The sequence below is a fragment of the Scyliorhinus canicula genome, chromosome 2, assembly GCF_902713615.1.
Source record: "Scyliorhinus canicula chromosome 2, sScyCan1.1, whole genome shotgun sequence".
NCBI classification, from domain to species: domain Eukaryota; kingdom Metazoa; phylum Chordata; class Chondrichthyes; order Carcharhiniformes; family Scyliorhinidae; genus Scyliorhinus; species Scyliorhinus canicula.
This window is the reverse complement of record NC_052147.1, coordinates 38605414-38629239: the sequence shown is the minus strand read 5'-3', so window position 1 is coordinate 38629239 and position 23826 is coordinate 38605414. Positions and strand designations below refer to the sequence as shown.

At 47.5% G+C, this 23826-nt stretch overlaps 1 protein-coding gene across 2 annotated transcripts in view; it reads left to right on the top strand.

Annotated features, from left to right (window-relative positions):
- The window catches only part of mdga2a (MAM domain containing glycosylphosphatidylinositol anchor 2a), a 1064841-nt gene that overhangs the window by 1005881 nt on the left and 35134 nt on the right, over window positions 1–23826 (top strand). For both annotated transcript variants that reach the window (XM_038776329.1, XM_038776328.1), the window contains one exon: window positions 4278–4436. In XM_038776329.1, the coding sequence (XP_038632257.1) occupies window positions 4278–4436 (159 nt within the window). The remainder of the gene's footprint in view (window positions 1–4277; window positions 4437–23826) is intronic.

Genomic DNA, 23826 nt, shown 5'->3' with positions numbered 1-23826 from the left:
CAGCCAGTTGCCCCAGCCAGTTCCCGCCCCCCCCCCCCCAGTTGACCCCAGCCAGTTGACCCCAGCCAGTTGACCCCAGCCAGTTGACCCCAGCCAGTTCGCTCCCTTTCTCTGGAATCCTGCGCTCTCTGCAGAGAGCCACAAATGTGAGAAATGGACTGTGTAGCAAGGAGGAAAGGACAGCATTTGAGGAGAGAAGCTCTGAGACATGAGTGCAAGAGAGCAATTGACTGATATTGGGCTGAATTCTCCTATTGTGAGGCTATGTCCTCATGCCGGCGTGGGAACGGTGTCGTTTTACACCCGAAAATTCAGCACAAAATGGCCACCGATCCTCCGTGTATCTGGGGGCTAGCATGTCGGCAGCGTACAGCACGCAGCTCGAGCTGCCGATACGGCCCGGAGAATTCCCGGGTCTGTGGCTGCGCATGCGCACAGTGGCGGCCTGCAGCGGCCGTGCCGTGCAACATGGCGCTGATCACTTACAGCCTCAGCCTGCGAAATAGTGCCGCCCCTTTGGCCGGTTCGCGAGCCTCGGACCACCCCCCAACAGTGCCCCAGCCCCTGATGAAGTCCCCCCTGCGCGCAGATCAGACCTCCCCCGACTGTGGTGGCGCTTGACTGAGTCTGCAGCCGCCACGCCGAGTTCCCGACGGGTGAGACCATGAGAGACCCACGCCGTCGGGAACTAGGCCGGTCGGGGGTGGAGCATCGGGGGATGGGCCTCAGGCAATGTCCTGAGGCCACGGAGTACGCCGCTTTGGAGGGGGCAGAGCATCGCAAAAGCAGCACCGCCCCCAATTTGGTCATGAACGGGAATTCTCCGGCCAATCGCCAAACGTGATTTTGGCGTCGGCGACTGAAGAATCCCTCCCATTGAGTTTGAGTATTGGCTGTTCAGATGAGGATGTGAGAAGGTGCCTGGAGAGAGAGAAAGGAAGAAGTGAAGCTGCAAGGTGTGTTCTGAGAAATGCCGTGCTGGAGAATGCTGGGAAAGTCAGCGTGAGGGAAACTTGACGTCTGAAACATTACGCCTCACTTTTCTAGTACTCCTGAGACCCTTGGTTCTTTTGGGACACTGTCTCCAGGATCGAGTAACTACACTCCTTTTTTTTTACTTGAGAGTACCCAATACATTTTCCCAATTTAGGGGCAATTTTGCGTGTTCAATCCACCTACTCTGCACATCTTTGGGTTGTGGGTGCGAAACCCACGCACACACGGGTAGAATGTGCAAACTCCACATGGACAATGACCCAGAGCCGGGATCGAACCTGGGACCTCAGCGCCGTGAGGCTTCAGAGCTACCCACTGCGCCACCGTGCTGCCGAATAACCGCACTCCTGACGCTCACTTCCATCCATTCCTGCTTGGTCTTCCCTGGAAAACAAGACCTTACTTCAGTTCTTCAAATCCCAGAGCAGGGCATCCAGATGAGAGTGGGAGACCCGGAGGTGGAGCGGTGGGGCGCAGCGGTGTGGGGTGGGGGACGGCAGGGCGGAACGGGGCTGGCAGTCATCGCCAGGTTTTCTTTCCATTCCTGTGGTTGCTGGACTGGACTTAACAATGCTTTGGGGCGGCTGTATCGACAACTGCAATCAATGTTGTCACAAAAAAATGATTTAAAATTCTAAAGAATTAAAAGCAAGATTACTCCCCTGCTGAATGCTCTCTAACCAATGCTCTGAGTCATGACTGAAAGTCTGCCAAGATAGGATTGTGCATCCCATTTCCATTCAAACCTTATTAATGGCAATGTTGAAGATCAGCATGTTGCACTCAACAAATATCAAACTTTGCACTTTAATATCGACTCAGTAAAAGAGGATCCCAACAATCCAACAGTTCAAGTTATTCTTTCAAGTGTGCAAAAGTGTTTTGGGACTGTGGCCACTAAGGACCTGCACTATCTCTGCAGTCAGTGACCTGTCTTATATTCCTTTGCTCATTTCTCACTGAGTCGTGTTTGCAAATCCAAATGGCTTTTTCACTTCATTTGTACAGGTGTACAGTCAGAGGTAGCGTTTGGTTTTACAATCACCATTAGTCTGTGTGTACATCATGCAGTTTGATCTATGAAAGTCTGATATCTGTGGACTGAAGGGACAAATTTCCCTGGCTTTATGCCTGGAAATTCCCCCCCCCCCCCCCCCCGCCCCCCCGCCGACTGCAAAGAAGCAGAAAGAGTACTGACATTGTGACGCCAATGGTCAATTTTAAAGGTGAGTCAATGACGTGGCCAGGGTGAGTGGCAGGATCACGTGCCATGTGAGGCCTTAAGAGATTTTTAACTCCCAGTCCACCTGGAGGCTTGGACTGGGTCACCACTTGGGGACCCGGCAGAATGGCTCCCCGGCCTCGGCCAAGTTGTTGTGGGTAGGTGGGGAACAGTTCAAATGGGGATCATATTTGGCAGTGTGGGAGGCAAGCTATGGGGCAGGTAGGTTTCCTATGGGACCCAGAGGCACATGTTTGCGGCCCTCCGCAACAAGGTAACTCAAAAAAATGCTTCACAGATTTTCTTTTGTGGGTTTCTTCTGTCCCTGTATCCACTTCCTGGCCGAGAAGCCTCACAGGCTTTGCGTTAACATTGCAGCCAGCATATTTGAAGAAGCGCCCATTGGCTTCAGATGGCTGTGATGCCTGCAATTTAGATCCCCCAGGTTGAGTCAGCAGACAATCAGATACGTCTCCTGCTCCACTTTAACTGCTCCCTCCTATTTGTGAAGAGTGAGGAGGTTAGAAATGTCCCATTTTGCACGACTCCTATCTTGCCCAATTTTCCTTCTGTTGTCCGGAGTAGTAAGTGTATCTCGGATGTTTAAATTGTGATTGCCTTCCTCTGGGTTTTGATGAGGTGTACGGCAGTAGTACAGTTAGTTGATCTCCTTATATAGTCGGTCAGTGTTCACCGCTTTAACTTGCCCAGCGGCTAGTGTAGTTACTTCAATCTGATCTGAACGTAGAGATTCCAACCAGTCAAAACTGGGCAATTTCCAACCTTTGCCCAGCTTTGTGAATAGCTGGGCCACAGAGTGAAGTTTTCACTGCACACGAAGAGGGATTCACAATTCTATAATCCAACCGACCTGAAGGTTTTGTGATAAAACACCATACACTGAGCAACAAATATAGATCACATCACCTTTAGATAAACGCATACCTCATCCAAATATTGATTTCTAGCCACTGAATCATTTTCTTTTCACTTCTTATATTTTCTGATCAGACATAAAGGCAAGATCCTGACTACAGTGAACAATGGCATTCCGGTGCACATAGTGGTCTATTCACTACTACCATTGGAGCGTATAATTTCACCAAAATGCACTACTTTTCTATTTTTCATGGCAGTAAAGTGGTGTTGTGCTCATTGAAATGGGATCGTTCAGGAGTGCGAGGCCTGAAGCAGCACCTTGTCAGGTGTCACACAAGATCTTTTCAGAAATCAAGCCAAATTGACTAAGTGTCTAAGTGATAGACAATACAGTACGAACCAATCCTTCAAAGGATGCTATCCCTGTACAGATCAAAAGTAAGCCCTTGTTAAAATAACAATATTGATTTGATTAGGGATGAAAGGGGCCCAGGCAGGGTGACCTACAAACTCTGCTATGATTCATAAAAACGTTATTGTGAAAAAATACTGAGATGCCCTCAATTACAACTGGAGAGAGATGATTGGTAATACAAAGGCTTTAATTAGCAGAGAACCAGACAGCTACCGAGAAGTGTGCTCACTGCACACGGCCCACTGAACATTACTTTATATATGGCTCCCTGGGGTGGTGGGGGGGGGGGGGGGGGGGGGGGGGGGGGGGTTGGAGCCGGAGGCGGAGTCCCCCAGGGTTCCAAACCCGGTCTTAAAGGGATCATCACATTAAATGTGCAGTAATCATTTTTCACAAATACAAAATTGTTCCAATTGGCATCAAGGGTGGGATTTTACGAATCCCCCCACACACACACACACACTGCATTTTTTCCAGCAACGGTGGTGACTCGCCATTGGCTGCCGGCTGGATCGCCCCTCCCACCGCCCAGGAACCGGGAGTTCCCGCCGGCGAGAAGGGCTGGAAAGTCTCGCCGCAAGTATTTTTTGACGCAATTATCACTTGAAGTAAAATGGAGACAGGCGAATGCTCCTTCTAGAGAAATCATCTGAATTAATCTGGTGACTAGGGAATTTTCACAGTAACTTCACTGCAGTGTTAATGTAAGCCTGCATGTGACTCTAATAAAGATTATATTATTATTATATATTCTTGTTTCCGCAGGTTTCTACATGTATATCGAGACTTCCCGTCCTCGAACAGAAGGTGAAAGGGCTCGACTTCTCAGTCCTATTTTCAGCACACTGCCTAAAAATCCATATGGATCCACTAACAGTGCTTACTGTGTCAGCTTCTACTATAACATGTATGGAAAGCACATAGGTATGTGTGAGTTAACATCATTTGTGTTTGAACTAAAATGAGCAAATAGCATCTTACCTTTATAACATCTCTTTGGCACATGGTCTGTGGAATGCAGAAGAAATGTGACTAAAATAATCTGGCTAGGAGCTGGATCATTAACATAATTTAAACAATAACCGCGTTGAAAACAGTAGGATAATAGTGTGTATTCTTGTACTATGCAGGTCGAGTCAGATAGTAAGTATTTTTTTGCAATACATTTCGGGGCCAGGAACATCACCATGGGGGGCTCGGGAACAGTTAATAATTGGAGGAAATGCGAAGAACAGCTGCTCTCATTATTTTAAATTGTCTTTTTTCAAAGCCTTTGTATGCAGGCATGGAATTTGGAAAATAACATTTTATGATTCAGTGTAAAATCTTTCAATCCCCATGACGTAGTGCAGTCTTCAAATCAAGGAGAGCAATGTTACCAGTGACAGGGGATCGTTGGGTCCAATTAATGGCAGCCTGAGTTCCTCCTTCCTCTGCCGTTGAGATTTTACCTGTAGTTGGGTAAGTCGGTGCCACGTTTCCAACCTCTAGGTGAAACCTGGCAAAAATGGTGGCCGGGCAAGAAAGTGGCTTTCCCAAGCCACTTGTGCCAATCCAAGGCCCCAACTACAAGGTATACTTTCCACCACCTAGGTTTACCAACTTCACCTGGTCTGCCCATCTTGCTGCCTCATATGCCCCTCACAAGAGCCTGCCCGTCTTAGCGATACCCTGGAATTAACACATACTCAGGCTCCATTACATCACATTTCCCTCCGGAACTCACTGCAGTCACAGCAGTCGCCAGTGCTCCTGAAGGTGCTGCTGGGACCAGCGAGTTGTCAGACATTTGATTGACCAGGATCTCTCGGAGTCAAGACTCTCTGGAAGGCCCATTTCAGGCTAAATAAAGGCCTGGCAGCTATTAAATGGCTGCTGGGTGAGCGAGCGAGCATGTGGAGATGGAGTCTCCCCTGATTTTTACCCCAGAGGGTAGGGACCCCACCCCCAGTGTAAAACTCAACCAATAGGATTTGATTAATGGTCATGTAACCTTGATTGGTACAGTACTATGCTCAAAGCCGCAGTTACATTTTTATTTTATTTATTCATTCATGGGATGTGGGCATTGCTGCCTAGACCAGCATTTATTGCCCATCCATATTTTCCCTTGAGAAGGTGGTGGTGAGCTGCCTTCCAGAACTGCTGCAGTCCATATGGTGTAGGTACACCCACTGTGCTATTAGAGAGGATGCTGACCCAGTGACAGTGAAGGAACGATGATATATTTCGATGGCGAGAGGCTTGGCGAGGAATCTCTAGGTGGTGGTGTTCCCATGTGTCTGCTGCCCTTGTCCTTCTAGATGGTGACGGTTGTGCATTTTTAAGGTGCTGTATAAAGGAGCCTTTGCAAGTTCCTGTGGTGCAGCTTGTAGATGGTGCACACTGGTACCACACGTCTTCAGTGGAGGGAGTGAACGTTGGTGGATTGCGTGCCAATCAAGCGGGCTGATTTGTTCCAAATAATGTCAAGTTTCTTGAGTATTACTGGACCTGCACTAATCCAGGCAAGTGAAGAGTATTCCATCACACTCCTGACTTGTGCCTTGTGGATGATGTACAGGCTTTGAGAGGGTCAGGAGGTGAGTTAATCACTGCAGTTACTTTTCCAGCACCTGAGCTTCTCTCATAGGCACAGCATTTATATGGCTAGTCCAGTTGAATATCTGGTCAATGGTCACCACCCAGAATGTTGATCGTGGATTCAAAGATGGCAATGCCACTGAATGTCAAGGAGTGATGGTTAGATTCTCTCTTGTTGGAGATGATCATTGCCTGGCACTTGTGTGGCACAAATGTTATTTGCCATTTATAAGCCCAGACTTGAATATTGTCCAGATCTTGCAGCATTTGGAATACCGTCGATTGTTAATTACTCTCCCGTTGTGGAATATGCTTCAATACAGCATTCCTAAGGAGACCACTGAGAAAACTGTTGGATTCTTCAATGGAGGCTTTAACTGCTATAAAAGACCAGAAGGGGCTTTGTGTGGAGCAGAGTTTGTGATGGGAAGCAAAGACACTGACGTCAGTCTACCCAATACTTAATCGGAGGAAACGTCAGTTTGTCCAGGGCTGGATGTCAATTTAGTGACAGAGGAAGGGTCGAAGGAGGTCATGAGGATTCGACCTGGGTGTCCTCAGTGTACATGTGGAAAGTGAGATGACATTTTCAGATGGTGCAACTGAACAACAGCATGCAAATAAGAAAATAGGAGGGGACCAAGATTGGACCTTTGGAGAGATAGGAAATAATTGTGCCGAAGTGGGAAAAGAAGCCTTCATAGATACTTCTGCTGTAGTTGGATAGATTTCCTTCATCAACGTAATCTCTATGAATAACTGGGTATGGAACCAGCATAGATTTTACCTTATTTCAGAGTTCTAAAGTATAAATAAACCATGCCATGCTGTGTCATAGCAGGCGTCCGCTGAATGTCAAAAGATGCCTTTCTCCCTATCTTACTGCTTTTCCTAGATACGCTGTGAGGGTCAGTGACACAAGGTGCCCGGGTGGCAATGCCAAGATACCTGGCTGGCAGTGCCAAGGCACCCTGTGCCAGCGGGAGTGCCAAAGTACCACCCTGCACAGAGCCTGACCACCTGGGGGTCTCTGATGGCCTTGGAGACCCCCCGAGCTGCCGTTACGCCTGGTCCACATTTATGTGGATCAGTGCTAAATGGCTCTCTGGCAAGTTCTCGCGATATTCAACTGCCTCGTCGCCTCACCAAGTGGGCAGCAATGAGGCCATTAAATCATGCCCAATATTGCTCAACACAGACTGTGAATTAAATCTTGGAACACCTCGGTTTGCATGACTCAGATATTCACTGGAGAGTTAAACTGGAGAAGCTCTTCTATATTTTTATTTCTTTTCATCCAGTGCTTCAGTGTAGAAACTCGCCATCGAAATTGTGGGTGAGGTCAAAATCATTCAGTTGGCTGCACACAGCGCAAATGTGGCTCCAATCTTTTGTTGAGCCTGCTGAAAACTAGTAGCACAGAAGACTGATCTGGTCATGTAATGTGAAATTAAGATATGGGGCTGGGTTTTACAGTCTCCGATGTGATTAGAGAGGCAGAATGGACAGTACGTGATCTGCTTGCTCCTGCTCCCAACTTTTTAGCATGTCAAATCAAGTGTTGGCTGGCCAATGAGTGGCCGCCCAACACAAATGCTGACCCATTAGTGTTGTGAAGCAACGCTCAGTGACCAATCGGGTGTCAAAGGTGGGATGTCCAGTGGGAGAGAGATTGAACCATGAACTGGAGGTACGTTCCTGCCAACAATCTAAAGACACACTTTTGCCTCATTCTCCCCTGAATTATGAAGTCAGCCGATAAAAGCTTAAGAAATAAAGTCTGCTCGTCGCCCAGCACTGCTGTCCTCAGTGCAGCAGAGTCTGCTGCTACATGCAGCCATTGCAGGCCTTTTCTTTTGGCCCTTGTGCCTCCTCCTCACACCTGGCGGAATTCACTCAAAGAACAAAGAACAAAGAAAAGTACAGCACAGGAACAGGCCCTTCGGCCCTCCAAGCTTGCGCCGACCATGCGGCTCGTTTAAATTAAAATCTTCTACACTTCCGGGGTCCGTATCCCTCTATTCACGTATTTGTCAAGATGCCCAGAAATGTCACTGTTGTTCATGCTTCCACCACCTCCGCCGGCAGCGAGTTCCAGGCACCCACTACCCTCTGTGTAAAAAAACTTGCCTCGTACATCTCATCTAAACTTTGCCCCTCGCTCCTTAAACCTATGCCCCCTGGTAATTGACCCCTCTACCCTAGGAAAAAGTCTCTGATTATCCTATAATAATAATTGCTTATTATCACAAGTAGGCTTCAATGAAGATACTGTGAAAAGCCCCTAGTCGCCATATTCCGGCACCTGTTCGGGGAGGCCGGTAGGGGAATTGAACCCACACTGCTGCCTTGTTCTGCATTACAAGCCAGCTGTTTAGCCCACTGTCCGAAATTTATCCACTCTGTCTATGCCCTCATAATGTTGTTGACCTCTATCAGGTAGCCCCTCAACCTCCGGCATTCCAGTGAGAACAAACAATGTTTCTTCAACCTTTCCTCATAGCTAATGGCCTCCATACCCGGCAACATCCTGGTAAATCTCTCAACGTATTTCTCATGTGGCGAGTGAAAAATGGAGGTGGCACAAGAAAGTTCAACTGATTGGCTTTTTAACACACCCAATAGTTTGTTAGTTGTTTTTTTCAAAAGTGCAGACAGAATCTTGGCACCGGCTCACCTTCAGTCTTGTTGGAGGCTGGTGCGGCCACGTCAAATTGCTGACCCAGCATCATCAAACAGTAAGATTGTGTGGTGGGGGGGGGGGGGGGGGGGGGGGGGGCCCTGCCCAATTAACAGCTGTAAAATGCAGCCCATGGTTTCCAAGGGTCAAATGAAAATATACCATGAGTGCAGGATGAATAATAGAGATCACAAAAGCCTAATGATCCTGTGATAAGATTGCTCCTTCACACTGCAGGAAGGTGTGGCACTTCTGTAGGCATAATATTCTCATCACGGCATTCACCATACATAACCCAGTGTATTTGAAGTCTAGCTCATTGCTGATGGCTGATTGTACAGAAGCTGTCTAGGCAATGATATGTTCCAAGAACTTTTCACTTTTCAAAGCATTTTTTCTGGAAACTGTGCCAAGCCACAAGAAGTTGACGCACAGTGGGTTGCCCCAAGAAGACCCAATTAAAATTGAATTACACTTTGCAGTGCTGGCATTTATCTCGTGCGACAGAACATCAACATTCTCTGATCTTTGTAAAGGCAACAAGCATGGTGCTTGCCTCTCATCAGATGAAATTTAGCAAAGTGCTTGTCCTCTTGGAAAACGTTATGCTGGAACTCCAAAGCCATTATGAAAACTTTGATAATTGGCATCATGTACCAAATAAATTAGGATCATGTTAACAGCCAGCAAATCTCACAGCCAGTCTGTTCTGTTGTCAAATCATTATTGGCTGCATCAGGCGCTGTTATATGGGGGCACAATACTGTGCATGCTGGAAAACGGCTATTAAAACGGAAAAAGGTGGAAATGCGCAGCAGGTCTGGTGGCATTTGTGAAGAGGGGCAGGGATAATGGGCTGAATGTTACTGGCTCCTAGATAACGGAAGTTGAGGCAGAGGGACCAGAAGAGTTGGGTCAGGGCAGCTTTCTGATGCTGTCTACCATTCAGGATGTTTCTCGGCAGTGGGTAGGGTGGCAGGTTGGGGTGCGGATTGACTGCCAGCTGCACAGAGGCAGGGAGAGGTCAGAGGTTCCATGGCCCAAAGTGGGTGCTGCAGCGGGAAAATCAGTACCCGCAGTCCAACGATGCGCTGGGAGGGGCCTCCCTCAGGCCTTCAGCCCCCTGTTTCCTTAATAGACTTATCTGGAGGCGCCAATTTTTGATGGCTATAAAGGTGCTTGTAGTTGATTTACCTGAATGTTGATTTCTCAGATGAACTTGAAGGTGGAACAAGTTAGAGAAGAACATCTTTCTTTCTCTTTCATAGAATCATAGAAATCATAGGATCATAGAATTTACAGTGCAGAAGGAGGCCATTCAGTCCATCGAGTCTGCACCAGCTCTTGGAAAGAGCTCCCCACTCAAGCTCACACCTCCCCCCGATCCCCGTGACCCAGAAACCCCAGCTAACCTTTTTGGACACTAACCTGCACATCTTTGGACTGTGGGAGGAAACCGGAACCTGGGACCCTGGAGCTGTGAAGCAACTGTGCTAACTGCTGTGCTACTGTGCCACCCTTAATACATTCAATATATTGAAGATAGATACATTTTCTGCTGAGGTGACTGCAGCGGTGTAACAGTTTTATGTGCAGGAGCCTCCCTCGGATAGAACTCTCTGAAAAGCTCTGAGTTCTGCTTGTATAACGTTCAGCAGGTCCCATGTTACCCCCAATGGAGTGTTAAGTCACTGTTCAAATAAGGTGATCCAATAAACTGTCTTGGTTGGATTCTCCCACATATCAGCCATACGCCCTCTTTTGAAAAGGCTAATCAGCATTGTTACAATGAAGTTGTCAGTTACCTTATCTACCTTTTGGTGCCTGAGTGGCCCTTTTGAATTAGGTTTAGGAAGAGCGTTGATTCAACATAAGTCAGCAAGGTAGCCATTTGTTTATTCTTAGTCAGGGAGTGTTTCAATCAACAAAAGAAGTCAAGAGATCCACAGGTGGCCGCATTATTATGGTTACCTTGTTAAAATATAGCTTTAAAGATTTAATATATTACCATGCCAGTACTTGGCATGACAATATTCTGTGTTGAGTAAAACGTCAGTTAGAAGCCATAAATTACACAATTTTGGTCCAGTTAAGAATTGTTGATCGCACATAACACTAAAGCTTATTGTTTGAGTATTCTTAATATTAATATTATTTTACATTTCTAAACAGCCAGCTTTCACATTTCTAACTCAACTGAAGGTGAATTTGAGTTTGTGGAACTAAACGTTTGATCGCCAACATGGAATCAGGCCTCTATTTCACATGCCGATTGATCACTGAAATTGGTGATTGCATGAATTGCTGTCCATTAACAGCCTGACAAAAATTTAGCAGGAATAACCTGACCAGTGCACAACTAACCTCAAATTACCGCCAATATCATTCTGAAAAGAAGGGGCTGAATTACATCTGTACGTCCTAACTTCCCTCTAAGCACACTTTATTTTAACATACTTAGTCTTGGTTCCATCTGCAGTGACATAGGACACGGACTAGTTGTTGCAAATATCTGATTTTATATTTCACATGTTTTGGAGGTATAACTTTTAGTTTTAAGAGTATAAGCTTTACGTTGGAGATGAAAGTGTTAAATATAAGGTTGGTGGAACCATCTGATTGGAAAACTGATCGATAATCCTAAAGTAAGTGCAATTCAACAGACTTGAGATAATTACAGTTACGGAGCGGAGAATCGGAGCCGTTGGCGCCGGCATGGTTGGCGCGGCGCCAGTTGCGGGCCGCTCAACGCGGCCTCCCCGCAATGCCCCAGCCCGAATGGACCGAGTGGCCATAAGAAAAAAACCGAGACCCTTCAGCGCCATTCTAACCTGCCCTGAGCCGGCAATACCTTGGTGTTGAAGGGTCGGGTGGCGGCCTGTGGGGGGGAGGGGGGTCCCGACCCTGGGGGGGGGGGGCTCCGATGTGGCCTGGCCCACGATCGGGGCCCACCAATTGGCTGGGGGCCTCCTTTCCTATGTGCCGGCCCCTGTAGCCCTGCACCATATTGCGTCGGGGCCGGTGCGTTGAAGGAGGCCACTGCGCATGCACGCGTTAGCGCAGGCACCACTGCGCATGTGCGGATCCTGTGGTGCACAGTTCACGCCGGGATCGGCAGCTGGAGTGGCGCGAACCATTCTACCGCCATGCTGGCCCCCTATAGCAACGGTGTTTACGACGGCGTGGACACTCTGCCGCGGGATTAGAGAATCCAGCCCTGGATGACCCAACTCTAAGCTTGAGATAAAGTCACGAAGTCTACACTTATCTCAAGGAAAGATTAAAATTATCTATATGGTTCCCAGCTGAATAGAAGCTGGAAACAGCTTGTCAGTAAGAGAGTTTTTTGGTGGATTCGGCAAGTTTGGAGAAGAGGACTGTTTACATCATTCAAGGTATAAATTATTCATGTGGGTCGCAGAATTAAAAGGGTTACTTGAAGATAAAAGATATGTTTGATTTTAATTTCTGTTTGGAACACCCTAACTATGCCACATTATCATGAAGGTGGGCTGTGGGAGTCATGGAGTTTCCCTTCTTTAATTTATCTGTGTATTCTTTAGTCTCTGAAGCAGGCAGACAGACATAAGTAGTTGCAACTTACTTCTGGTGTTATTGCAACTCAACTCACTGAGACGGGAGAGCAAACTAGCCAAACGAAAGTCTGTCTGATGGTTTGAGTTTTTAATTAACCATGATTTCTTCCTTTATTTTTCTATGTTGGACACAATTTAATGGCCTCGACTTGGTAATGCAATGAGGCCATTAAATCTCACGTGAGGCCCCTGGCAAGATTTCCGACGCTCGAAACAGCTTGCGAGATTTAGCTTACGGGCATCATGGCAGTGCCACCCTGATACTGCCAGGGTATCAAGTGGCACTGCCAGGCTGGCAGGGTAATGCTCACCAAGTTAGACTGGTGGTTGGGCACCAAGCGGGGAACCTTTGACACCTTTGGCAAAGAGCCTGGATGGCAGTGCCTGGGTGTCGGGGTGCCTGGTTGGCAATGGAAGAATCGGGCCGGGGGGAGCCTTAGCAGATGGAGGGGTGGGGCAACAGGTTGTTCCTGGGGGCCTCCCTCTGGTTGGGAGAAGTTGGGGGCGGGGGGGGGGGGGGGGGGGGGGGGGGCGGTGAGATCAGGGCAGTCTTCCAAAATGATGCCCCAATCTGCGAGGAGCCTTTCCTGCTAGCTGGCTTCAGTTCACCAGCAGTAAATGACTCTGGGGGCTGGATTCTTCCCCCCACCACCACCACCACCCGTCGCGAGATCGCCATGGGGTGGTATGCGGAACATGTAAAGGTCCATTGACATCGGATGGGAATTTGCGGTCACTGGGCGGGTGTGGCCGGAGAATCCCACCCTGAGTGTGGCCTCAGCAGAGAGAAACCCCACCGAGGCCAAAACAGATGGCAAAGTGCCGTTGAATAGCGGGGTGTTCGTCGGCACTGATGCTACCAAGAAACACCCCGTTAAATGTGCCCCAAACTGGAAATAGATTTTTTTTCTGATTGAACCACTCCTCGTGTTTTGCCTTTTTCTTTTCCTTAACCCAGTCTACCTGCAATGGCTGCCTATCCTCAGGCCCTAACTGAACTCTGCAGCCTCTCCTCAGTTTGACTTTCTGATTCCCTGCTTGGTTCCTCTGTCTCTTTTTGCCTCTTACTACTACTCTCAGCCGCACCCCACTGCCCTGAGGCCCTCAAGAGTCTCCAGCTAGTTTCCTATTCCTCTCCCCACCCCATGCCATCCCAGTTGTTTTACTGGGGAAAGACTCCACTCTCATCTTGATGTTACTTCTGTTACATTTCAAAGGGACTTCTTGCCTAAACTTGCAAATGTCACTCTCGGTTGAGTTGGCTTTTTCAGAGCGGTCTCAGTAGGCATTCAAAACTATCCAATAGCCAAGCCCACAGCAGCTGTTAGTTTGAATTGTCAGAGATGGAGATCCTTAGGGACCAGCAGAAATGATGGACTGCAGCATTATAAGGCACACCTTTAATACCAACAAATAAAAATCTGCACAATGCAGTTCCGTAGCTTGGAAAAATGTCAAACATCTCCCTTTGTGATTAAAGACTCATTACTGAAATGAAAGAATTAATATTAATTCTAAATGTAAGTAAGGAGCAGGCCATTTCTTTTCTGTGCTTAAGTTGGCAAGCCAGGTTCAATGAGCATTTCTGCTTTTGCCATAAATGAGTAGTTATCAGATAAATACTGTAAATTCAGACAATAATCAGTGTAATCCCCTTTAAAAAGCACAGCAAAAGTAGGACCGTGACCAAAGTTCAAAATAAGCCTCTATAAAATTCACATTGGGTAAGCATTTGTTTTTTCAGCAGTGGTGAATCCAGCTGATACACCCTGCAGTGCATTGAAATTGTACGGCAAATAATAATGAGAGCATTCTGATCTTAAAAGGGTCGGACACATACAGTTGATTTATTGGACCAAGTTCAGAAGATCAGATGTGTTTATTGTACAGGTATATGAACAACATAAAGCAAGGATGAAGCAGTTCTAACAAAGATGCTGTCCAGGTTGAGCCAACCAATGACATAAAGACATTCTATTTATGTAAGCCAAAGTGGTTTAGATTAGGACCCTCAATTGCTGGGGATGAACATAGAACATACAGTGCAGAAGGAGGCCATTCGGCCCATCGAGTCTGCACCAACACACTTAAGCCCTCACTTCAACCCTATCCCCTTAACCCAATAACCCCTCCTAACCTTTGTTTTTGGACATGAAGGGCAATTTAGCATTGCCAATCCACCTCATCTGCACATCTTTGGACTGTGGGAGGAAACCAGAGCACCCGGAGGAAACCCATGCAGACACGGTGCAGACTCCGCACAGACAGTGACCCAGCAGGGAATCGAACTTGGGACCCTGGCGCTCTGACGCCACAATGCTAACCACTGTGCTACCGTGCTGCCCGGGATCTTAAAATGCAATCAAAAAATACACAGTAGTTCCATCAGGATCTGGAAAGAGAATCTGTTTTTCTTTCCTCACAAACTCACCATGCATTTCTGGCATTTCCTGTTTCTATTTCCTTTTTAATGCTGCATTCTTCAACATCCTTGATTCTTCAATATATGGTCAGCCCTGCAGTCCCAGAGAGGAAACTTCAGCTGAGGAGAGATTGCGGAGGTTTGGGACTGTTCTCCTTCGAGAGGAGAAGGCTGAGAGGAGATTTGATAGAGATGTTCAAAATCATGAGGCGGCTGGACAGAGTAGATCGGGAGAAACTGTCCCCGCTGGCGAAAGGACCTTGAATGAGACGCCACGGATTTAAACTGATTTGCAAAAGAAGTAAATGAAATGAAAATGAAAATCGCTTTATTGTCACGAGTAGGCTTCAATGAAGTTACTGTGAAAAGCCCCTAGTCGCCACATTCCGGCGCCTGTCCGGGGAGGCTGGTACGGGAATCGAACCTTGCTGCTGGCCTGCTTGGTCTGCTTTAAAAGCCAGCGATTTAGCTGAGTGAGCTAAATCAGCCCCAATGCTTTGTGAGAAAAACATTTTCACACAACGAGTGCTTTGGGTCTGGAATGCACTGCCTGGAAATGTGATGGAGGCATATTTGATTGAGGCATTTCAGAGGGCATTAGATGATGACTTGAATAGAAACAATCTGCAGGGGTATGGGGGAAAAGGCAGAGGAGTAACACAAAGTCACAATGTTCATTTGGAGAGCTAGTGCAGAAAACGATGGGCTGAATGGCTTCCTTCTACACTGTGACAACTTGGTGATTCTCTGATTTAAACCTTTACGTTCAGACAACTGGCACTGGGGTTAATGCTACTATCTGGTGGAGGTTCTGCAGGCAGAAAAGTGGGAATAAAGCATTGTTACTGGTATTCATCGCAGAATGTTTGGATTTGTTCCAATTGGCAGATGTGACAGTTCATTTTTCCTTGGCACGGACAGATTTGGCTTACAAAGCAGCAGTTCCCCTGGGACTGTCCTCAGGCAGGATATTGTTGGGTTTTTTTCTGCGCACAATCCTGTAGGGGACTGGATAATCTGGCTGAAAAGCATTGACTTAATTAAGGAATAACCCTACATCGTCAAAGCTGCTATTATGGATAGACTTTAACTAGAGAACATAACCAAATGAAGGTTTTCTTTTCTGTAGTTCTAATACTCCATCTTTGGGCTGCATATAAGTGGTTGTTTCAGGCGAATGGCACGTTTAAAAAATAAATAAACTGCATTGTTTTCCCTTGAGAAGTGCAATTCAAGATAACGGGGATATTTAACAATGCTGCTTGTGCTGGAGAGTTAGGGAAAGGAAATTGGTGCCCCCAAAAGTAAGTAGTCTGTTGTCTATTTTTATATCACGGAGCTATGAGGAGATGACATACTCGCTTTTTTTTGTGTAAAAGGAATTTATTTGCAGTCCTTTAAAATGTTTAAAGATGCTTAAAGATCTATCTTTCAGCAGCTTCTACATTTTTAGACCATGAGAAATAGCAACATGGGGAGTCAGTTCAGCCCCTCGAGCCTGCTGTCCCATTCAATAGGGTCATGGCTGAACCAACATCACTCACGTCCACTTTCCTGCCCTTACCCCGTAACACTTGATTCGCTCACTGATCAAGAATCTATGTATCTCAGCCTCAAATGTACACAAGGCCTCTATCCCCACAGCTTTCTGTGGCAAGGAGTTATAAAGAGTCACAACTGATTGATTGATTGATATTTATTGTCACCGAAGTACAGTGAAAAGTATTTTGCTGCGGCCAAGGGAAGTTACACAGTACGTATATAGTAGACAAAAGAATAATCAACAGAGAACATTGATAAATGGTACATCACCAAACAGGGATTGGTTACAGTGTGGAACAAGGACCAAATAAAGCAATACATGAGCAAGAGCAGCATAGGGCGTTGTGAATAGTGTTCTTACAGGGAACAGATCAGTCCGAAGGGGAGTCGTTGAGGAGTCTAGTAGCTGTGGGGAAGAAGCTGTTCCTATCTCTGGATGTGCGGGTCTTCAGACTTCTGTACCTTCTGCCTGTTGGCTGGGTCTGGAAGAGGGCAAAGCCTGGGTGTGAGGGATCTGCCTTCCTGAGGCAGCGGGAAGTGTACACAGAATCAATGGGAGGGTGGCAAGCTTGTGTGATGCTTTGGGCTGAGTTCACCACACTCTGCAGTTTCTTACGATCTTGGGCTGAGCAGTTGCCATACCAAGCTGTGATGCAGCCAGATAGAATGCTCTCTATTGCACATCTGTAGATGTTTGTGAGTGTTGCTGCAGACATGCCAAATTTTTTTAGCTTCTGTAGGAAGTAGCGATGTTGTCGGGCTTTCTTGACTGTTGCATCAACGTGAGTGGACCAGGATAGACTGTTAGTGTTGATGACCTCCTGGAACTTAAAGCTATCGACCAACTCCACTTTGACGCCATTGATGTGCACTGGGGGTGGCGGGGGAGAGTCTTGTTTTAGATCGGAGAAGTGAACCCTCTGAGAGAAGGAATTCCTCCTCATCCCAGTCTTAAAACAATAACATATACGTAGAATTTACAGTGCAGAAGGAGGCCATTTGGCCCATCGAGCCTGCATCAGCCCTTGGAAAGAACACCCCATTTAAGCCCGGAACTCCGCCCCATACCTGTAACCCAGCAACCCCACCCAACCCCTTTGAAATGAAATGAAATGAAATGAAAATCGCTTATTGGCACGAGTAGGCTTCAATGAAGTTACTGTGAAAAGCCCCTAGTCGCCACATTCCGGCGCCTGTCTGGGGAGGCTGGTACGGGAATCGAACCGTGCTGCTGGCCTGCTTTAAAAGCCAGCGATTTAGCCCAGTGAGCTAAACCAGCCCCTTTGGACACTAAGGGCAATTTAGCACGGCCAATCCACCTAACCTGCACGTCTTTGGACTATGGGAGGAAACCGGAGCACCCGGAGGAAACTCCTGCAGACCTGGGGAAAACATGCAGACTCCAGACAGACAATGACCCAGTCGGGAATTGAACCTGGAACCCTGGAGCTGTGAAGCGACAATGCTAACCACTGTGCTACCGTGCCACCCAGTGGTTTCTCTGAATCCACACACAGGTTCAACTAATCGAGCACTCTGCGCACCAATAACAAACAGGCTCTCATAATCAAATACAAAACAACCAAGCACAACACATTTGTACAATTATTTTAATTTTAATTATCTTAAACAACAAACATGTGAACATTGAGTTATTTCTGGGGTTTCAGCTTCCCATTCTTTTCTCAGTACAGAAACAGCCTATGAAACGCAAACGCCACTGATGACTACATTGGGATCACTGCCTGCGCTAATCCCTCACAAGAAACTCCCACACCCACCACTAGCCCAACTTAAAGGGAAAGGCCTCCAACTTGCAGGTTGACAGCTTTTGACTTTTTTTTACCACTGGAGAGTTTGTGAAAGTACTGTGGTGTATCTTTGGCGGTATTTTAGCAAGTTGCTGGACATGCCTGAAAGTGTCGCCGTACACCCATGCAGGGAAGCCAAAGAAATTGATGATCTTTTCCATACAAAGACTGAAACCGTTGTGTCGTCTGTCTCAATCTGTAACACGACAGAGAGATGGAGCTGAGGCTGCAGAGGGAGGAGGAGGAGGACACACCACAAAAGGCCCTACCCACCCAAGAGTTTTCATGGGTGACTTCACCTACTGCCTCCACCCCCCACCCAGCAGCAAGGCCTGAGAGAACCAGGCTTGCAGCCAAACAACAGGGCTAGGGTGGCACTTCCAGTGGCCGTCAAGGTCACTGGCCCTCGTAACTTCTACACAACCGGATAATTTCGGGTGGGAAGCAGTCTGGCATTTCCGTCACGTTTGGACCACCTCAAAGTATTAGAGGGTTGCTTGCAGGAGACAAGGGATGCTGCCTTTCCCTGCTACCTGACCATGCAAGGACAAGAGAATACAATCAGAGACATGGTGGAGCTTCTTAAGCAATAGTTTAACTGCCCAAGTCACTTTTCGAGAAGGAGCCCTATACTCTCCTCTGGAGTTTGCCCCAGGTTGGTGCTGCCTCCTCCAAACCATAGCAATTAGAAGTACACAGCCATTGTCACACGGTATCCAGTGTTACTTGTATGTAAATTATAATATTAGGATACAAAGGCGAAAGACATTGTTTTACTCTGAGCATGTATAAATAGGAGGCAGCTGGGGCACTGGATGTGTGGCATGAGAGCTGCAATACTGAACAAAGTAAATAAACTGTCAATAAAGAAAGTTCTGTGTCACCAACCTGACCTGAGTACTATAAACATTGGGAGGATACCTCAGCAGGAAAAGGAACCCCTTCACTCCTGGGACGCTGTTTGTTTGAGTCTACTCTTAGGAGATCATCCCTCTTAGGAGATCATCCCTTCCCCACCATGGTTCCATCATTCTGCATTTTACCATCTATCTGTAACAGGGGGGTTGTTGGGTTGCGGGTATAGGGTGGGTACGTGGGTTTGAGTAGGGTGATCATTGTTCGGCACAACATCGAGGGCCGAAGGGCCTGTTCTGTGCTGTACTGTTCTATGTTCTATTTTCTATCCCGTCACAACAACCTCTGAGCAAAATCAGATAATAGAAGCCACCAATAAAAGCCTTTATTGAATAACACAGCAAATTATACAAACAAAAATGAAATATTGAGCTTCATGCATTCCTTCAGAGCCTGTCTTATGGGTGTGCCTGTCTGTCCTTATAATTCTACACAATGCTACCCCAGTGGTTGCAGCATGGATGGTGGAGGACTACTAGATCACAGTAGGGGAAACTGTTGGTTATCTTGCAGGATGCCCCCTAGCAACTCTGTTGGAGTGACAGTGACAGCAGCGCGATCGCCATCAGTTTTACAGGGAATAGAAGATCTGCGCTGCAAGGTGCCACTGCCACTCCCCCCCGGGTGGTGCTTCACCAGACTCTCCAGTGCCATTCCACCAGTGCTGTCATGGAGTTAGTCACCATTTCCACTGGAGCAAGGATGGGCTCCAAATGCCATGTTGGTCTCAAACTCCTCCATTCTCCTTCATGGTGAAAGGGAGCTGTTTCACAGACCTGTCAATGCATCAAGTAACTGTGTGGTGCATGCATGTGGTGTGTGAGTGCGTGTGTCCCCTGTAGCAAAGCTCCAATGAGCTGGGCAACACAGCATTCTTTCCTCCTGGCCTGGATGCAACCAACTCATGCCCAGTGATTCACACATGCAGATTCCAATTCCAATAGAGGGGATGAATGTCAGTAGTTGTGTTGCACTGTGTTTGTCTGCCTTGGCTGAATATGTGGAGGCAGCGAGAGGTGGATGTGATGCTTGAATAACAGAAAGGTGTGTGAGGGTGAGATGCAGCATCTGAATGTTAGCCTGAGTCTTGAGTGTCAGGGACTGTTGATGTGACAGAGCTGTGATGCATTGGGCAGTGCGACAAGCTGGTTGCATGAGTCATTGAATTTCTTCCAGCATTATAGCCGTGGCCTTGAGGCCAGACCCTGGGAGTTGACCACTCTGACTCTTTCTGAGGTTGTTCCTTGAGAGGCTCCTGCCCACCAACTTAAACGCCGCCTTTGGAGAAGTCCTCTGTCCTCGTGCTGACCTCCATTATGAATCTGGATCTACCTATCTCCCCCTGGCTTTTCAACTTCCACTTACAACCAATGCTGTATTGGCAGACAGCAGCAACAACATTTTACTGAGTGCAACTCACCATCAAGAGGGCCAGGCTGTTTTTGAGAGGTGAAAGCCAGCTAAGCATGCATGCTGCTAGGCCCCTTTGAGCATTCAGCCAGGCCAGAAATACAGATTGCTCTCAGCTGAATGCTACAATCAGACAAATGAAGAGACAGCACAAAAGTTTGTCTTCTGCTTGCCTCAATGGGAACAAGCAGGGACAGATTTCAGTTCCTACAAATTCAAGAAATGCAGTCATCGCTGGTTAGGCCAGCATTCATTGCCATCCCAAGGTGCCCTTGAGAAGGTTGAGGTGAGCTGCCTTCTTGTACCACTGCAGTCCATGGAGTGTAGGTACACCCACTGTGCTGTCAGGGATGGAGTGCCAGGATTTCGACCCAGCGACAGTGACGAAATGGTGATATATTTCCGAGTCAGGATAGTGAGTGACTTGGAGGGGAACGTCAAGGTGGTGGAGTTCCCACCTATCTGCTGCGCTTGTCCTTCTCGGTGGTAGTGGTCGTGGATTTGGAAGGTGCTTTTGAAGGAAGCCTGAAAAGGAAGGAATGCATTTTTATTCCTTATATGCTTTTTCGAACACAAAAAGAGGCAGGCGGTCTCTGTTAGGGTCTATACATTTCTAGCCATCTTTTCCACTGATTTGCACAGATTGAACGTGTTCAAAACTCAGGAGCTGCATCTTTTTGGCTTTTAAAAACTTCTGACACGTTTATAGTGTCAAAATTGATTAGGAACATATGAGTCAATCTTTTTGACAGAATTACTGGCTCAGCCCTCCCAGAGTGAAGATAACATACTACTTGTCCACCCACTGTGCAGTTTTGCATGTATTTGCGTGCAATGATTTGGTTACAGCTTGTCTTGTACTTGACAAATTAATTACACTGCAGACGGCGGTGCCATCAACAATATTGCTTTTTGGAATAATATCTACCAAATTATTAATGAAGATGAGGAACATCACAGCACTGAGCTAAGCAACTCTTCTCTGAGAAATCCCTGTGCACGTGTTGTCATAAGGAGGTAAATAATTTATGTTCCTGTCCTCTGAGGAAATCATGGAACTCGTTTGACAGCTGGTTGAATCTGACCATAAAACCTCTAGAATAATTCCTGAGCACCATCTGAACTCCACTGTCAGTTTTCAAACTTTTAATTTGCTCTCTCTTCGCGGGGCTGAATTTTCCCTCACGCTGCGGAGCCCTGACATTGGGTTGAATAGCAGCTCACAGTCCCGCACTTGCCAGCAGCAGGAGCACCAGTTTGATGATTTTTAATCAGCAGGCACGTCCCGGATGCTGCCGGCCTGATCTGTGGGCCAGCAGCTCTGAAGCCTCCAGGAGAGGCGGGCGCTGCTGAAGTAGGTCAACGACCTTGGGTACCTCAGGACGGAGGCACATCCAAACCGATAGATAGAAGTTATGATTTAAGGGGGTGAGAGGGGTAGACACCACAAGATGGGAGGGGGGGGGGGGGGGGGGGGGGGCGAGGAAACATTTTTGAGAGACCCTTAGGCCTATAGGACTGCCACACCTTTGAGCCGCTGGTGCCAACCATCTTCATTGGCTACCATGGGGACGCTGCCTCCGTGAAGCTGATGTTGGCAAAAGGCAAGTGGAACTGTGAGATGGCTCCAACTAGGACCTTTAGTTATACAAATTGGCTTATCTTTTCCCGCTGTCTCCAATAATGGGACAGCGACGGGGAGTTGCTCTGACTTGGCTCCCTGCTATTTTGCCAGCTCCGCATCCCATCCCACCACCTTTCCCATCACCGGGGGGGGGGGGGGGGGTAAACTCATCTCTATGATTTTATAAATAAAAATCCAGCCTTTTAAGAGCTCATTCCTTCCATTGTCCTTGTCCTTTTCTTTCACAACAATGTGTGAATTTTACAATGATTAAATTTACTGCTTTTATAAATGTTCCATGTTTTCACGCTTCTTCATGAATTGCTCCAATGAATTGGCTAATGAATTATGTTCTCTGGTAGCATTACAGGACATCTGTGGGAAATTTTACCTCCTTTCACATCTCAGGAACAGAGAGTGTGTGCAATTAAAATGAAGTGACTCTTTCTCGCTCCACTCCTGACGGTTAATGTCATTGGTTTAGTTTCGAGGCACCCCTCGGTCTCAGAGGGTTACCTCAGGCATAAACAGTAATCAGGGTTGTTTGACATCGGGAGGACTCGCGTGGCATTTCCATCCCATTCTGAGAGGGATTCAGCATCATCTGTCCAAGGCAGTGGGGGCCTTTCCTTGGTGAGCCCAGAAGCAGTTGCAGTGCTGCTCTGGCTCATGTGAGGAAAATCTGATCCTCTGCCGCTCCTTCAGACTGACTGTTCACCCGCACACCCTTGCCATCCAGCACCGTACCCCAGACCAAGTATTTTGGTTTAGCAGTTCAATGAAGTTGGGAATTTAAGAGGAGGAGTGATAACATGATCAACTGTGGAGAGATCCAAGTCACAGGGCACGATTCTCCCAGAAAAGTGTCTTTTTGGGTGGGGAAGAGGTGTGATTCCCGCCGAGTAGATGGGTACAATCCAGATCGCAATTCACCCAAATGTAGCGCACAAAATGACCCCCGGCATGTACGGCAAGCCAGAGTCCTCCGGTGTCTGATTCACCCGACTGGGAACGCAGCTATTCACTGCTAACAAGGGGAAGCCATGTTTAAATGGTCTCTCATCATTCACTCCCAGACAAGCCAGGAAGATGGCAGCGGGGGAAGATGCTGCTCGAACTCTTAATTCAGACCTCGCCAGGCTTTTGAATGTCATGGAGGAGAGGCGGGGCACGCTGTACCCCTGAGGGGGTAGAAGACCCAACCACACGGTGACAAATGCCCCCTGGGAGGCAGTGGCAGCTCCACTTCAAGCCAACAGCATGACAATGAGAAATGGCATCCAATGTCAAACAAGATGACCGACTACCAATGAGCTGCAAGGGTCTCTCCTCCTGCCACCAGTTCCACCCGCCACCCCTGGTATTCACCCCTCTCACTAATCCACAGGCTCATACCTCGTACCCTCCCTTAACACATCCAACCTCCCAGGTTGCTCCTCAGAAGACCCTGGCACTCATCACAACCCCTTTCTCTCTTGGCGCAGTGTTCACACATGCCATCTGCCTAGAGTCCCTGCGCCAGAGAATTGAGGATCCATTGCACCTTCATCCAGAAGGTGGAGTCCCGAAGGCTTCAGGCTCTGGATATGGTGCTGGCAATGCATGGCACCCAGGCCACTACTGCAAGGGTCCCGAAATCTGAGCCATGCCATGGTGGAGTGCAAGGCATGGCTCAGTCTGTGATGACCATGGCTGAGGGCCTCAACGTGATGTCTCATTCACTGAGGGGCA